General features: G+C 56.3%; 2 protein-coding genes across 2 annotated transcripts; one reads left to right on the top strand and one right to left on the bottom strand.

Annotated features, from left to right (window-relative positions):
• Window positions 1-9: 9 nt before the first annotated feature.
• Window positions 10-6,364, top strand: NDUFS7 (NADH:ubiquinone oxidoreductase core subunit S7). The gene is made up of 9 exons (XM_014476570.2): window positions 10-24; window positions 178-277; window positions 1,908-1,941; window positions 2,822-2,890; window positions 3,265-3,382; window positions 4,844-5,023; window positions 5,108-5,154; window positions 5,614-5,702; window positions 6,201-6,364. Exons 2-9 carry the CDS (start codon window positions 262-264, stop codon window positions 6,296-6,298), a joined length of 651 nt encoding a protein of 216 aa, XP_014332056.2. The 5' UTR covers window positions 10-24; window positions 178-261; the 3' UTR covers window positions 6,299-6,364.
• Window positions 6,365-6,778: 414 nt separating this feature from the next.
• Window positions 6,779-9,819, bottom strand: GAMT (guanidinoacetate N-methyltransferase). The gene is made up of 6 exons (XM_005890448.3): window positions 9,573-9,819; window positions 8,447-8,592; window positions 8,266-8,329; window positions 7,916-7,983; window positions 7,602-7,712; window positions 6,779-7,125 (listed from the first exon to the last, which is right to left on the bottom strand). The coding sequence occupies exons 1-6, from the start codon at window positions 9,751-9,753 to the stop codon at window positions 6,985-6,987; spliced, it is 711 nt and encodes a 236-aa protein (XP_005890510.1). The 5' UTR covers window positions 9,754-9,819; the 3' UTR covers window positions 6,779-6,984.
• Window positions 9,820-16,771: the final 6,952 nt, after the last annotated feature.

Consider the following 16,771-nt stretch of genomic DNA (forward strand, 5'->3'; position numbering starts at 1 on the left):
GCCTTACACTTTTTGCTTACCCGGGTAAGAAGAGAGTGGGCTACCCTCTTCCTTTTGCCAAGGCTCTCCGCCCACGCCTCTGTGTTCTATTTCCGCGTGGGGTGTCGGAGTCGCGCGGCGGTGGGGCGTCCACAGAGGCGGAACGTCCCCACTCGAGTTCCGGTTTTTCCTCACCAGCCGAGCCGCTTTGGGCGACGGCCCGGGGCATCCGGAGCGCTACAGAGGACGGACCGTAGAGGTTGTCTGAAGGCCGAGGCCAAGATGGCGGCGCTGGCGGGTGAGCGGGCCGGGGCGGCGGGGTCGGGGTTTAGGTCGCTCCGGGAGCCTTTACCCTCAGCCGCTCGGGCAAGCGGAGGCCGAGGGTGATGCAGGCTGCCATCTTTGGGAGGAATTCCAGGCGGGGGCAGAAGGGGCCCACATTTGGCCCGGGATCCTGCCCCTGAAATTCCCGGGAAGAGGCGACGCTGGTGGGTACGGCCCTGACAGGGAGAAAAGTGAGGCCCAGAGAGAGGCTGGGACCCCCTGGAGGTCACGCGGCCTGGCAGGGCTGGAACGCGACCCAGGGCAGCCTGCCACCCTGGGAAGGGGTCGGTCACCCGCTGAGCAGGCGTCCTAACCCTGGCTGCTCCAGGGCCCTTTCCTCCTCCGATTAGCGATTAAGCGCCTAGGATGGATTCCCAGGATTGTAAAGAAAAGTGGGTATACTGACAGCTGTCAAGATAGTGTCTGGGAACCAGGGATCTGTTCGCAGTCCGGGTGCTTCATTAGTCATGCCTGGAATGTCAGGGTCTAGTGGCGGGTCTGCCAACTGCTGTGTCCTTGAAGGAATGGAGTGGGCACCTTCCTTTACACAGGGTTGGCAGCAGTCCCTGTGGCGTAGTTAAGAAACCACTGTCATTTCTGTTGGTGAAATGCCTGCATCCTGCTAGTACTGCTGCAGTTTGGGCTATACTAAGGAAAGGCCAAATTTTTAGTAAGACGTGGGTGACCATAAAACGGGTGTTTTTCCTTTCCGTGCAAGTTCGCCGGCCTTCTGAATCCTTACCAGCAGCCTCTTGCTAAGTCTGGACCAGAGGTTGGAATTCCCTCACCTTGGAGGTGAAGGGCATTTACTGTGCTGTGAGCTTACCCCAAACCCTAACTAAGGTCAGGTTGGGGGGCTGAGGCTGAGACAGAGGCAGCTTACACAGGAGTCTGGAGTTGCCCAGCCTCTGGGACGCCGGAACTCCCAGCCCAGGGCCTGGAGCCTCGCTGAAGTTTATGGATATGTTAATTTGACACACACCTGTCAGTCTGAGTCAAGGCCATGACAGACACTAAGGGAAGCCAGGGAGGCCATCGCATCTGAGGCAGGCAGGCACCATACAAGAACATGCAGATGTGGCAGGATCAGGAGGGCCTAGGAAGCTAGTGTAGACCCAGGCAGTTGAGCTGAAACCCACAAGAAGGGCCAAGTGCTCCAGGCAGAGAGCATGGCAAGTGCAAGGCCCTGAGGTAGGTGGGACACTGATGTGCCTGAGCAAAGGATCACTGGCCTCCAGTGTGGACTGTGTCATTGGAAACAGAGGAATGACACTGGACACTGTCTGGTGTCTGCTTCGTATTCTGAAAGATGGCTTTTTGGGGGGCTATACCTCACAGCTTGCAGACTCTTAGTTCCCTGACCAGGGATCATACCCGGGCTCCTTGCAGTGGAAGCACGGAGTCCTGACCCCTCGACCACCAGGGAAGTCCCCTGAAAGATCGCTCTGTACCAAACACTTGTTAAATGGAATCTAGATAGACTGAGGGTGAGAGAGAGGGGGTGCTAGGTCCTGGCAGGCAAATGCCTGGCTGGACACTCCCAGCCAGTGTGGCCTCTGATGCTGCCTCAGCTCACTGCCTCCACCCTGTGGTTCTCTCTGCAGCTCTCCGCCTGCTCCACCCGATCCTTGCTGTGCGGTGAGTGCCTGCCTCGGGCTCTGATCCTGACCCTCTACCCACAGCAGTGAGGCCCTGGCCGGGAGGGGCTTAGACGGAGCCATTAGGGTGCCTCAGACTTGGGAGGGCCCTCCAGCAGCGCCAGGTTGGGGGTCGCCTGGCCTGCAGACCCATGTCTCCCTGCCCTCGTGCCCTCAACTCAGCCATTACCTGGCACTGGAAGGCTTCTGGTGCATTTGCTGAGGCAGCAGCCCTGTGCAAACCTCCTTGGGACGGGAATGCAGGTGGCTGCTAGGCCCTTGGTGCAGACAAAGCCCAGAAATCCAGCCCCAGCCCCAAGCTTTCAGGGACACAGCAGATCTCAGGGGAGGGTCTTCTTTTTTTTTTTTAATACCAAAAACATTTTGTTTTGGGTTGCAGCTGATTAACAATGTTGTGATAGTTCCAGTGAAGAGACTCAGTCATATATATACATGTATCCATTCTCCCCCAAACCCCAGGGAGGGTCTTCTTAATGGAGGGGAGTTGGGGGCTCTGAGAACGGCGTGGATTTGGGCTGATTTTATTTTGATAGGCTTTTCCCCTAGGAATAAAATAAATAATGCAAAGCAAAGGGAAAATGGGAAAACAAGGAAAATTTCAGATGCAGAGCAGGCACTCTCTAGACCAGGGATCAGCAGATTTGTTTCCGGAAAGGGCCAGATAGTGGACATTTTCGGCTCTTTAAAAACCACCACAGCCACCAAGAAAGTGAATGGCTGTGTGTCAGTAAAACTCAATTTACAAAAAACAGGTGGAGGGCTATATTTGGCTCCTGGTCAGTCCCCCCACGCTGGTCCCGGGGTGACCCTGTCAGCAGGCACCCCGGGCTCCCTGTCATGTGTGATCCATCTCCTGACAGCTCTGGCGTGGGTGCCGCTCTGCAGGTGCGAGGGGTCCATTCTAGCATGGCCGCTGACAGCCTGAGCAGGTAAGGCCAGCCTTTCTGGGAGCTATCCCCCCAGCCACTACCCCCCTCCCCCACTGGCACAGCAGTGGCCCATGGCAACCCTGGGGCCCTCCCACCACCCAGTGGGGCAATACCAGGGATCCTTGCCCTCAGAGTCCTGCCCAGCCCCCTCCTGCACATCCAGGCTGATGGCTGCACATGTCCAGACCAGGAGCTTCCTGACAAGAGTGTGTCAGCCAAACCCATTTTCCAGATAAGGAGACCAAGTCCCTGAGAGGACAAGGTCTCACTGGGACTGTAGCAAGGCATGTCCTGCCCCAGGCCTGGGCAGCAGGTGGGGGCAGAGGGGACGCCTGCCTGGCTGACGCCTCCCCATGCCATGTGTCCATGCCCAGCACTCAGCCCGCCGTATCCCAGGCCAGAGCTATGGTCCCCAAACCTGCCGCACTTCCCAGCAGCCGGGGCGAGTATGTGGTGGCCAAGCTGGACGACCTCATCAACTGGGCGCGCCGGGTGAGCCCCTCCCTGTCTCTGTCCCTCAGGGCCCTGCTGCCAAGTGGCCACAGAGTGGGCCAGGCTCCTCTGTGTGGAGACCTGAGGCTCTGATTCTCAGGATCTCTGCCCTTCCTCCTGCCACCTCCCAGAGAGAATGACCCACCTCCTTCCTGTCCTTCTGTCTTCTGTTCCTCTTTTCTCTTTTAATGTAAAGCCCATGTTTTTAACTGGAAATGGGCATGAAAACAGTAGCTCCTTCCCAGGAGGTATCCTAACTTCCACTCACCCCCCATGTTGGCCTTGGGACAGTCTGGGTATCCTCGTGCTCATCTGTGTCTCCTTAAGACACATGTCCTCTGTCCTAGGACAGGGGCTCCTTTCAGTGCCCCTAGGGCGCCCCCCTGGGGAACAGGCCCCCATTGATGGTGCTGTACAGTGTCCATGCAGTGAACACCCGTCCAGACCTGCAGCTCCAGGGTGGCCATGTCATTGTGGCCAGGCACTGTGGAGTCGGCCACTGTGGGCACTGCTCGGGTACCCTGCCATGTTGGGCTGCCCTTGCCCTCTGGATGGCCCAAGCCCTGTCACCTGAATTAGCACATCTGCAGGGCAGCAGGGACCTTGGCCAGATCCCCAGATGGACACAGACAAGCAGAGAGAACATCTGGGGTGGTGGGGGGCAGGGGGTGGTGAGAATCAGACACTACAAGTCGGAGGGAAGTCAGGGTGCGTCCAGGAGGGCTTCCTGGAGGAGTTGGCCCTTTGAGTTCAGGCACTGTTGGGAACAAGGCCCTGCAGGGGCTTAGTTGCAGGCTCTAAATCTGTGCCAGGAGTGATCACTGGGCACCCAGAGCAGCATGTGCCATGTTGGAGGCCAGATTTAGGGGAGACTCCAGTACTCTTGCCTGGAAAATCCCATGGACGGAGGAGCCTGGTAGGCTGCAGTCCATGGGGTCGCTAAGAGTCGGACACGACTGAGCGACTTCACTTTTCACTTTTCAGTTTCATGCATTGGAGAGGGAAATGGCAACCCACTCCAGTGTTCTTGCCTGGAGAATCCCAGGGACAGTGGAGCCTGGTGGGCTGCTGTCTATGGGGTCGCACAGAGTCAGACATGACTGAAGCGACTTAGCAGCAGCAGCAGGGGTTGTGTGCACTGTATCATTAAAACTATTTGCAGTTGGTTTTAGGGCTTTTCTGTTTTTCTTTTTGGTAACGTGGCTGCTGGGAAGCATGGACCCACTGGCCAAACTCACTTTGCCCTCCTGGCGGGCAGTCCTGGACTGGGGCAGCATGCTCAGGCTGGTGACCAGCATCCAGAATGTCTTGGGGGTCTGGAGGTCATGTAGTCACTGTGGGCTAAGGGGTCATCTTTGAAGAAAGGCTAGGCATCTGGATTTTCCTTTGTGAAATTGCCCAGTTTCTTTAAACACAGGGGGCCCCTCAGTCTGCTCACTGGCCACCTACCCTGCCCTGCAGAGCTCGCTGTGGCCCATGACCTTTGGCCTGGCCTGCTGTGCCGTGGAGATGATGCACATGGCGGCACCCCGCTATGACATGGACCGCTTTGGCGTGGTCTTCCGTGCCAGCCCGCGCCAGTCCGACGTGATGATTGTGGCTGGGACGCTCACCAACAAGATGGCCCCTGCGCTCCGCAAGGTGGGCCCAGCCCCAAGGCTCACCCTTACTCCCTGTCCCCCACCCCCCAGCCTTGAGCTGCACACAGACCCCTGTCTCTTCCAGGTCTACGACCAGATGCCGGAGCCCCGCTATGTCGTATCCATGGGGAGGTGAGTGCCCAGTGGGGCAGGGTCGGATGGCAGACGCGCCAGTGACACACTGGCCTCTCTCCTGTCTCCTTTCTGTGCTGCCTTCTCACTGGGGTCATCCAGAATGTCCCCTTCTGCCCGTGACAGTCGCGCCCCCACCCCAGCAGCCTGTCCAGTTCCTGTCTGTGTCTGCGGTAGGACCATGGGAGGGACGTCCTGCTCTGGGGGGGCTGCAGCCTTCTCCCCATCTGGCCAGCTCCTATTTCTCCACGCCGTTAAAGGCTGTGTAGTCATCTAATTTCTTGGTGGAGGTGGAATTCACATACTATAAAGTTCACCCTTTCAAAGTGGGGTTTGGCACATTTACAGTATTGTGTACCCATCATATCTATGGAAGAGGTGTGGGTTGGGGTTGGGAGAGGGGAGAGAGGTGGCCACGGTGGTGGGAAAGGCCCTCACAGCCCCGCTCCCCACCCCCAGCTGTGCCAACGGAGGTGGCTACTACCACTACTCCTACTCAGTGGTGCGGGGCTGCGACCGCATCGTTCCAGTGGACATCTACGTCCCAGGTGAGCCCCTCTGGGCGCACAGAACCCCCTCTTCCCCCACTGAGAGGGCTCACCCTGTGAAGCATGAGCAGACCCAGGGTCCCAGAAGAGTGACACCTCAGCCTTTGCCCTCGTTATCCCTGGAAGGTCTCCTCAGCTGTGTGTCTTTGACTTCACCCGGATTCAGCTTGCTCCAGTCTGCCCCCACCTCTTTGCAAGGGTCCTGGGGGGCAGGGCAGTGTGGCCTGGGTGTCAGCAGGCTGCCCATACTTGTCTCCTGGGTCCCGAGCCAGGTCACGTGGGGGTAAAGGACGTGGACAGGAGAGCTCACCTGGGCGGGGCCCTCCCGGCCTTCCCCCACCCACGTCTTGGCCTGGAGGTCCAGTCCTGGGTTCATTCCGTCTGGCTGGCGGACCCCGAGGGTGGCCCCGCCCACCTGCCCACCCTCAAGCCCATCCCAACTGGCGTTGGGTGGAGGGGTCAGGAGCTTGAGGCACCGCTTGCACCGCTCCTCTCTAGGCTGCCCGCCTACTGCCGAGGCCCTGCTGTATGGCATTCTGCAGCTGCAGAAGAAGATCAAACGGGAAAAGAGGTTGCGGATCTGGTACCGCAGGTAGTGCTGGCGCCCGGCCGCCCTGAGCATCGTCCCTCCAAGAGGCGGTCAATAAACCCGATCAACCCTCCTTGCGTTCCCGCCCAGCGTGCTCTGTGGGCCTGGGCTGGGGAGGGCGGGGCGGAGAGGGGAGCCTTGCTCTCGTGTGGGGCAAGTTGAGGCCCTGGGAGGGCGTTGAGTGAGAGGAAACAGGATGACGGTAGAGTTGGGGTGCAACCTGACTGGGTGGGAGCAGAGGGGCTGGATCTTGGGGCTGCCACCCTGTGTGGCCCTGACCTAGTTTTGCCTCTTCTGAGGACCCTAGGTGCCCACCAGCGGGCGGGCGGGAGGGGCCATCGGTGATTGATTGTCAATGTCTGCTGAGGGCGGGATGGGAGATCGGAAAATAGTGGGGAATGACCACCGGCTCCAAAAAGCCCTTGTAGCAGATTTTTTCCTTTTACCATTCTTTGGAGAGGCAGGAAAAGTAAAAGCAAACACACACTTGTGTCCCACTGCTGATGGGCCAGACCAGCATTAGCGTTTATTTCATCCCTAGGTCCTCTGGCAGAGAGGGGTAGGGAGGCTGGCGTGGGTCTGGACCAGGGCTGAGGGTTGGAGCCCTCAATTCCGGTCACAAAGGCACTGAGTAGGGGTAGGGGTTCCCGAAACCCAGGGCCTCCAGGTGGCGTGGGCAGCTGGCCCTTGGGCTCAGTGCTTGGTGACCAGGGGTGTGATCATCCGCGGGAAGGCGTAGTAGCGGCAGTTGGCTGGTGGGACCAGCTCCATGACCTGTGTGCGGATGTTATCCCGCCGGAAGCCCGCCTCCAGCAGGGCCGGCACCTGGGTCTCCTGGCCAGAGGGAGGCGCCACGTCATGGGGAGTGGCGAGCAGGGGTGACGCTCTGCAGCCGCCTCTCTGCCAGGTACCCTGGGGGCTAGGCGGGGTCTGAGGCCTGGGTGTGGGTGTCTCCAGGTGTTCAAACACCACTTCCAGGCTGTTAGGGGGTATCGCCTAGTACGTCCTTGCAGATAGAGGAAACCAAGTGGGCAAAGGCCTGAGACAAAGGTGGCCAGATCAATAAAGAGAAGCCTGGGTGCAAGAGGGCAGAGGGAGGGGTGCGGGAACTCTGGGCTGCATCCCTGTATCCCCAGGGCCTCGGGGAGCCACCAGATGTCAGCATGGAGAGACTGACCTCTCCTGATGTACAGGTGGGCACTGAGTCCACCGAGGAGATCAGCCCGTAGGGCTGGCGGAAGCCAGGGACCCTCCCCAGATCACAGCTGCCTCCCCACCCAGAGTCACTTCCCGGGAGGGGGGTGGGGCACCTCAAACATGGTGGTGATGTCTGAATACTTGGTCTTCATTAGCTCTCCCCAGGAGGTGAGGTTACAGTAGGTGAGGACACCCCCTGGCTTCAGCAGGCGGAAGGCATGGTCCTGGGGGTGGGGGTGGGGGTGAACAGTGGTCAGGAAGGGATGTGAGGGTGGGCAGAGGTGTTCCCAGCGGACCTCCCACCTCCTGGCAGGTCAGGGGAATAGTGGAAGGAGAGGTGACCCCTGCATGGACAGCAGGTGCCCCCCACAGGGCTTGCCCTCCATCCTGTGGCTGGTAGCCCACATTCCACCATCAGTGGCCCTACCCGAATGAAGTTGAACTGGTGAGTGTGCCAGGTCTCCTCCGACAGCGGGTATGTATCGTACAGGATCCCTGTGTGGGAGGATGGAAGTCACATGGTTGGGGAGGCAGCCTCACCAGGCAGGGCTGCCAGTGGGAGCCTTGGGGAGGCCCCAAGTGCCATGGCCACTTATACGCATCATGTCTCTTCCGTCCTTGAGGTATATGCGCACCTGCATGCAGGCTCCTGGACGTGCATCCGTCCGTGCCTGCCTCTTGGCTCTATGCCCCAGTGAAACATCAAGGCTTCAAAAGCAGGCAGAGGGGCTGGCAGGCCCTGCAGAGCAACACCCCCCAGCTCCCAGAGCCCCTCACCATCAAAGTGACTGTCTGGCAGGGTGGGTGCCACCTCCTCCCACAGGCCTTTCAAGGGAACCACCTTGGGGCAGAGGAGAAAAAGAAGGCTAGGTCAGAGGGGGCCCAGAACTCCATCTGTTACGAGGGAGGGGGCAGGGCCTTCACCCTGAAGACCGGGGCCAAGGGCAGAGAAAGGCACCTTGTGTGGCTGCTGCAGGGCCCAATCCTGGAGCCGCTGGAAGACGCCCTCGTTGCACTCAATAATCCAGTGCTCCTCGATGGGAGCCTCCTGCACCTTTGTGGCTGCGATGGCCATGCCGAAGCCCACTTCTAGCACCCGGCCCCCTAGGCAGACAGAGAGCCCAGGTGTTACCCGCAGGGTGGGGCTGGTGAGGCTACCTGGAGGAGGGGGCACGGCTTTGGCGGGGATAAACATTTGCCACAAGGACCTGGCGGCACAGCATAGCAGAGGTGGGACAGAACACAGCAGCTCTGAGAGGGAACAGCGTGGGCCCGGGCCAGTAGCCAGGGAGGGTGGCCTGCCAGGGAGGCCATGGACAACGACTACTGGGCTGGCCAGGCCAGGGAGCAGGGCAGACCCTGGACCTTGAGCCCTGGCCCAGGCTGTTTACTCTGAGGGTGCTTATCTGAGGATTTGGGCAGTCCCCAGCCCCGCAACAGTGAAGTCAACAAAGGACAAGGAAGAACCAGGATTCGAGGCCCAGGCCTGGAAGAGACGGGGGTGGGGATTGATCCCCTTTGGGTCAAAGACGGAAGCAGAGAGAAATACCCTAACCAGGCAGGGACGCTGGCTGTGCACATTTGGTAGATGGGGACACAGAGGCCCAGAGGTGGCACGCACAGCCTCTGGGGTCGTGGGGATCTCTCAGCACCCCACGGGCTCTGACACCTGGTGCAGGGCCACCTCCAACAGCTGTCTCCTGGCCTTAGCTTTCCCGGAGCTATTCTTAGCTGAGGCGGGCCTCCCGCGACTCCTAGGCAAAAGTCCCCACGTGGGCTTGGGCAGCACCTCGCCAGGCTGCTATTCCCCGTCCTCGGCCTCGCGCGGGGTTGGGGGGGAGGGGCGCTGAGTTCCGCGTCTGAGGACCCATCCCCCGATTCACCCCTATCCCCGAGTCGGGGCGTCAGGGCTCCTGGAGAGGGCGTTCCTGGTACTCAAGGCGCCCGGAGCGCCCCCAGGACAACACCGCGGCCCTTGCGAGCGGCCCTACATTCCGGGCGAGGAAAGAAGGCGCACAGAGACTCCGCCGCGTCGCCGGAGAGCGGGTTGGCCTCGGTCGGCCCCGCTCGCCGGGCCGGGCTACCTCTGGAGGCGGCGGCGGCCGCCAGCGCGTGCATGTAGGGGGTCTCCCAGCGCTCCATCACCGGCTTGCCCAGGATCTGCAGGTGCGTGTCCGACGCGTCGTAGGCCGCGGGCGCAGCCCGCCATGCGGGGCTGCAGTTCTCGCCGGGCGCGAAGATTGGGGTCGCGGCGGGTGCGCTCATGCTGAGGGATAGACCGCGCACCCTGCAAGCTCCGGAGTGGCAGGGCCCCGTCCTGCAGGGCCTTCTGGGCAGGGGGCGGGGTGGGGCGGGGCGGATGGTGGGCGGGACGGACGGCCCAGGGCACCGGGCGCGAGCTCTTTGCGCGGAGGCACGAGCGGCCTCTAGCTGCCGTAGTGGAAAAGGCGGCCCTCGGTGGGTCCCGGATCCCCGCGACGGTCCCTCCTCCCGAAGCCCAGGCATTGGAGCCCTCGGGGTCCTCACCTTGTCGCTTTCCTGCCTCAGTTTCCTCATCTGTCACCACCGACCGCATCAACATACCCCTCCTTGCTGGAGTGTGAAGGTCTAAGGATTTTCCAGACAGGGTTGGACGTGCTTTAGTATTTACAATTACTCATCCTTCAGAAGTGTTGCAGCGGCTTATTTTATCCTCATCATTTTTATCTTATTTATTAAATTTTTAGTTTTGGGCGTGCCACATGTCTTATGGGATCTTATTTCCCTGACCAAGGATTAAAACTGGGATGCGCAGTGAAAGTGCCACCAAGTCCCAACCACAGGACCACCAGGGAGTTCCCTTATCCCTCCTCACTTTACAGGTGGGGAAACTAATGCTCCACAGGCAAAGCTGGCAACCTCATGGCTGTGAGTGCAAGGGTGCGGGGACCCAGAACAAACCCTGACCACCCTTCCTGAGCTCAGATGACTCCCCCACGCCACCTGAGACCCCAGAGGCCTGATGAGCAGCTCAGGGCACAGAGGCCTCCAGTGCTGGGCCTGAAACACCCACCCCAGCAGTCAGGAGTTGCCAGATCCTCCTCCCCAGGACAGTGGGCAGGACAGCCCACCCCTGCTGTCTCGCCCCAGGGCAGCCTGGGAGTCAGCTGTGTCCTCTGTCTGCCATGCTGGGACCCGGCCCCAAGTGGAGCTGGGATGTCCTCCAGGCTGTTCCTTTTCCTGTCTGTCTGCACACAGGGGCCCCCGGGTGTGAGTCTGGAACACTCCATCCCTGCCAAACCTTTTGCACATCCCAGTGAACATGTGGGAAAACTGAGGCCCAGAGAGGCTGAGGTCTGAACAAAGATCCATACAGCCAAAGCTATGGTTTTCCCAGTAGTCAAGTACAGTTGTGAGTTGAACCATAAAGAAGGCTGAGTGCGGAAGAACTGATGCTTTTGAACTATAGTGCTAGAGAAGTCTCTTGAGAGTCCTTTGAATTGCAATAAGATCAAACCAGTTAATCCTAAAGGAAATCAATCCTGAATATTCATTGGAAGGGCTAATGCTGAAGCTCCCATACTTTGGCCACCAAAGAGCTGACTCATTGGAAAAAAATCCTGATGCTGGGAAAGATTGAAGGCAAGAGAAGAGAGCGACAGAGAATGAGACTGTTAGATAACATCATCGACTCAATGGACATGAATCTGAGCAAACTGTGGGAAATGAGGACAGGGAGCCTGGCATGATGCAATCCATGGGGTCACAGAGAGTCAGACATGACAGCAAATGAACAACAACAAGCCATGCCCTTCTGTGTCCACCTCTGGATGGCTGTTAACAGCCCTGACCTGGCTCCAGACTCCTCCCCACAGTCCCTGCCCACCCCCTGCAGAGCTCCTGTGTCCCTCCTGCCCCCAGTCCTTTGCACACACTCTTTCCTCTGCCTGGACAGCTTCTCCTCTCTCCTGGCCTGGTTGCCTTCTCTTTCTGCTTCATGGCTACAGCCACACCTCCCCTGGGAGGCAACCCCCTTCCAGGCTGAGTACAGCCCATTTGAAGCTGTTTTATCTCTGGTACCTCTCTTTGGTATTTTACTCACTGAAGGTATTTCTTTAAGGTGGTATTGTCTGTCTGACCCACCTGGTACACAGAAAGTGCTTGATTAAATCTTGGGTTACTTCGGTTCTCATGTGGTCTGGATGGAAGAGACTCTCAGGAAGAGGCACGGTAAATAGATGTCCCAGGCATCAGGCACCAGGCACTAGGGCTCAGCTCACACTGCTTTTTGTCTCATGTGAGTTCATATTGTCTGGTTATGGCTGTGCTGGGCACTGTGGTGGGGGCTTTGCAGGCATGCACCCCAGTATCCTTAAGCCACCCTTGTACACAGGAGGCATTAATGTCACCCAATTCAAGCGATGCCCCAGAATGCCCAGCCAGAAACAAGGGAAGGCAGGCTGTATTCATTAGCTATTGTTGTTGTTGTTCAGTCAAAGTCATGTCTGATTCTCTGACCCCATGGACTGTAGTCCGCCAGGCTCCTCTGTCCATGGAATTTTCCAGGCAAGAACACTGGAGTGGGTTTCCATTTCCATCTCCAAGGGATCATCCAGACCCAGGAATCGAACCCACATCTCCTGCATTGGCAGGTGTGTTCTTTACCACTGAGCTTCCAGAGAAGCCCTCTTTGCTATCGCTATATAACAGATTGCCCCAAATGTAGCTGCTTAAAGCAACCCAGTTTAGCATCTTTCTGTGGGTCAGATTCAGATGCAGCTCAGCAGGTCCTCTGCTTCACAGCCTGTGGCATGGCTGTAATTGAGAGGCTGCCCAGGGCTGGGAGACTCATCTGAAACCCAGCTGGGGATGTGTCCTCTTCCAGGGTTGCTCACTGGCAGTTGGCTGCATTCAGTTCCTGGCCGCGTGGGTCTTCCTGAATTTTCACCTTGGCTTCTAGCAAGACGGAAGTCAAAACTGTTTACAGTCTGGTCACAAAAGGACATCCCCACACCCTGGCCATGTCCTATTGGTTAGAAGCCAGGTGCACAAGGGTAGGGACCCCAGGAGCCCATGAAGTAGGGGTCATTCTCAGAAGCTGCTGCCCACTACAGACCCTAAGAGGAAGTCATGGTGGCAGAGGAAGGGAGTGAAATGGTACTGTCACCTGCAGCTTTGCTGCCAGGAGATATGGAACCTCCCATGTCTGTCTGGTCAAGCTGCCACCTACCAGTGGTTGCCGGCAAACAGCCGGGACTCCATCCCCAAGAGTGGCTGAGAGCATGGCACAACCTGGCTGGTAAGTCAGCACAGGGCTCTCTGTTCCAGCCTTGGCGGCTGGTGTCCTCTTCTCTCAGTGGAGTGACCACTCTTTCCCCGCTGATGTCTTCAAATAAATGACACATGGTGGTTCCTTGTGTCCACTTTTCTCAAGAGAGCCTAGCATGCATGCCCTGTTATCTGCATTTCGCAGACTTGGACTCAGAGAAAGAAGGTGGTGACCTTCTCGGACACAGTGAATCAGTGGCAGAGAGGATGGGAACAGGGGTGTACCTGACTCCAGAATGCAGTCTTCAAAGATGTTTTAAAAGAAAGAAAATATTTATTTTCTGATTAGAAAGGTGACACCGTTGATCAAAACATTCCAACTTATAGAGTTGGCAAACTCTGGCCTGTGGGTCACATCCCCTTTCTGTGGTTTTGTTAGAGGCTCGATAGATAAAGAATCTGCCTGCCAGTGCAGGAGACACAGGAGATGCAGGTTCAATCCCTGATGGGTAAGATACTCTAGAGAAGGGAATGGCAACCCACTCCAGTATTCTTGCCTGGGAATTCCCATGGACAGAGGAGCCTGGTGGGGTACAGTCTATGGGATCGAAAAGAGTCGAACACAACTGAGTGACTAAGCACAAAAGGATGTATGTGAGCTAAAAATGTTTTTTTTACATCTTTAAATGGTTGAACGAAAATCAAAAGTATTTTGAGACACACGGAAATTATATGACAGTCACATTGGTGTGTCTGTAAATAAAGTTGATAGTCACAGCTATTTGTTTCCATATGAACTCTGATGCTTTCCGATTATAGCAGCACAGAGTCATTGCCACGGAGCTTCAGAGCCAAAAACATTTACTGTGTGGCCCTGAAGAGAAAGCTTCCCAAGCCCCCTTCCAGAGCAGCCCGAAGCTCCTTCCTGGAAAATGAAAGTCATCCAGTTATTCAGCACATATCAAGTTCCTCACCCCAGGGGTCCTGCCCTGGCCCCACCCAGAGCTCAAAGCATATTGAGGGATGGACAAGAAATAAATAATAAGTGCATGTCACCTGGCAGCTATGACAAAACAAAATCCCCATGACCCCTGCCCCCTGTCCAGGTCTCTCCTCTACCAGGCAATGTCCATGCCATATATTTTCTCTGTACACAATGTTACGTATAGTTTTTAAATTAAAAGGGTCCAATGGGCTTCCCACGTGGCACTAGTGGTAAAGAACCCACTTGCCAATGCAGGAGACATAAGAGACTTGGGTTTGATCCCTGAGTTGGGTAGATTCCCTAAAGGAGGACATGGCAACCCACTCCAGTATTCTTGCCTGGAGAATCTCATGGACAGAGGAGTCTAGTGGGCTACAGTCCATGGGGTCTTGCACAGAGTCGGACACAACTGAGCAACTTAGGACACACAAAAGGCATTTGTACACCCATGTTCATAGCAGTATTATGCACAATAACCAAAGGGTAGAAATTACCCAAGTGTCTGTCAATGGGTGATGAATAAACAGTATGTGGTCCTTCCACACACGGGGGACTATCGCTCAGCCATGAAAAGGGGTGAAGCACTGACACTCACTACCACATGGATGGACCTTGAGGACATGATGCTCAGTGAGACAAGCCAGACACAGAAGGACACACACTGTTTGATTTCACTCACAGGAGGTCCCTAGAAGTGTCAGATCCAGAGACAGGAAGTAGATGATGGGGCCAGGGACTGGGGGAGGGGATGGGGAGTCAGTGTTTCATGGGGACAGAGTTTCAGTTTGGGAAGATGAGAAAGTTGGGAGATGATAGGGGGTGGGGGTGGGGGCTGCATGACAGTGTGAATGTGTTTAATGCCACTGAGCTCTGTACTGATACATGGTTACAATGGTAACTTGTATATTTTACTGCAATTGAGAAAAGGGCAAAACTGTATTCTGTGTTTTGGGTATGCCTGAACCAACCCATGTTAGGAGTTACATTCAGCAAAGTGTGGACATACCTGTTTTTGATTCACTGTTCACCCTGGGGTGGGGAGAAGGAAATGAATGGGGAGGAGGGAAAAGCAAGCTGTCAAGTTCATCTCTTTAAAAGATCTGAAGCAAAAGTTACAAAAATGCTAAAATGTGTTGGTTTCAGTGACAGGTACATGGCTGCTTGTTTTATCTTGGGTAAGTGTCTGTGTTTTTATTTTTATTTGTTTATTTATTTTGCTGCACTGGGGATCTTAGTTCCCCAACTAGGGATTGAACCCCTGCCCCCTGCAATGGAGGGGTGGCCTCTTAACCATTGGGCTGTCAGGGAAGTCCCTAAAAGTACATTATTTTAAATGATTTATGTCTGCCTTCCTTCATTTGACCACATCCTGTGCATTTCATTCACGCCCTTGTGGTTTATGTATCCAGTCAACAATGGACGGACAAGTGAAGTGAAGTGAAAGTTGCTTAGTTGTGTCCAACTCTTTGCAACCCCATGGACTATACAGTCCATGAAATTCTTCAGGCCAGAATACTGGAGTGGGTAGTCTTTCCCTTCGCCAGGGGATCTTCCAAACCCAGGGATTGAACCCAGGTCTCCCACATTGCAGGCGGATTCTTTACCAGCTGAGCCACCAGGGAAGCCTGGACGGACACATGGGTTGTTTCAAATTTTCTGATCTTCTAATAGTGGGGTGTGTGTATTAGGGCATGTCTATCTGTTTTCCCACTTGGGCCATGCTCCTCCCACTCCTGCTAAGCATTATAGGTTTCTTCTGAGCTGAAAAACTCTGCAAAGTCCCAGGGGAAAGACAGAACACCTCCCTGATGCTACCTGAGCTCACTGCTTTCCCCTCTGCTGAGCCTCTGTTTCTTACCTGCAAATGGGGACTGATAAGTTACCCTCCTCCAGTGGAATCGATGATGCCAACGAGCTTAGCAAACTGTAAAGTGACCTAAGTGAGGTGTATTATAAATGTTTTATGTTATACTGTTGGCCTGACGGAGAAGGCAATGGCACCCCACTCCAGTACTTTTGCCTGGAAAATCCTATGGACGGAGAAGCCTGGTAGGCTGCAGTCTATGGGGTCGCTAAGAGTCGGATACAACTGATCGACTTGACTTTAACTTTTCACTTTCATGCATTGGAGAAGGAAATGGCAACCCACTCCAGTGTTCTTGCCTGGAGAAACCCAGGGACGGGGGAGCCTTGTGGGCTGCCGTCTATGGGGTCGCACAGAGTTGGACACGACTGAAGTGACTTAGCAGTACCAGCAGTTGGCCTGACACCTGTTCCTTCATTCCTCACAGTTCATTTGATTTTATGGTGAATCAGTTATATTGTTAGGCTACCAAGAGGCTGAGAAAGTGAGTGAAAAGTCACTAGGCAGCAGGAACCACCATCTGACAACAGCGTACAGGTCAGTTTTTATTATATCATGGTCAGTGGATTGCTCCACCTCCCTTGTTGACGCGGTGGGCAGATTATTCTTTGTTGGGGAACTCTCCTGCCCATTGTAGGGTATTTAGCAGCATCCCAAGCCTCCACCCACTAGGTGCCAGTAGCCCCCACAGCCAGTGGTAACCAAAACTGTTATCTCCAGACATAGCTCAGTGTCCCCAGAGGAGGCTGAATCACCCTGGATGAAACCCACACCTGTCGACAAACGAGGGCAGGACCATCCTTGGCACATGGCAGGGGCTCAATGTGTTTTCATAATCTTTGGATCTACAGCCAACTATTGGGTTTGATTCCAGTTTTTCCCCTGAGTGAGTGACCTTGGGCCGGTGATTCAGCCTCTCTGACCGTCGGTATCTTCTTCTGGGGCAGCTGGAGCAGCTGAGGCGCGGGAGCTGAACGTAGGGCCCCTGCTTCCTGCGGTCCGGCGGCGTGAGAGCGTGGCCTCCACCGGAGCTAACTCCACCCGCGTCCGCCGGCCCCCACTCAAGACTGAACAAGGAAGCCGCAGCCGCGCCTGCGCCCCGCAGTGCCTAGTCTGGAGCGCCCCGTCGCGCGCGCGCCCCGCGCCGCTGCGCATGCACACACGCTCTCAGCACGCGCACGCACGCG

The sequence above is a fragment of the Bos mutus genome, chromosome 7 (assembly GCF_027580195.1).
Source record: "Bos mutus isolate GX-2022 chromosome 7, NWIPB_WYAK_1.1, whole genome shotgun sequence".
In the NCBI taxonomy this organism is placed as follows: domain Eukaryota; kingdom Metazoa; phylum Chordata; class Mammalia; order Artiodactyla; family Bovidae; genus Bos; species Bos mutus.

Bases quoted from the DNA above. Each gene is read 5' to 3' on its own strand.
- NDUFS7 (XM_014476570.2), top strand. The intron at 3,383-4,843 runs GTGAGCCCCTCC...CCTGCCCTGCAG, and splicing joins TCATCAACTGGGCGCGCCGG to AGCTCGCTGTGGCCCATGAC. The intron at 5,703-6,200 runs GTGAGCCCCTCT...GCTCCTCTCTAG, and splicing joins AGTGGACATCTACGTCCCAG to GCTGCCCGCCTACTGCCGAG.
- GAMT (XM_005890448.3), bottom strand. From the start codon at position 9,753: ATGAGCGCACCCGCCGCGACCCCAATCTTCGCGCCCGGCGAGAACTGC. The intron at 8,330-8,446 runs GTGCCTTTCTCT...CTCTGCCCCAAG, and splicing joins CCCTGCAGCAGCCACACAAG to GTGGTTCCCTTGAAAGGCCT. The intron at 7,984-8,265 runs GTGAGGGGCTCT...CCTCCCACACAG, and splicing joins GCCAGACAGTCACTTTGATG to GGATCCTGTACGATACATAC.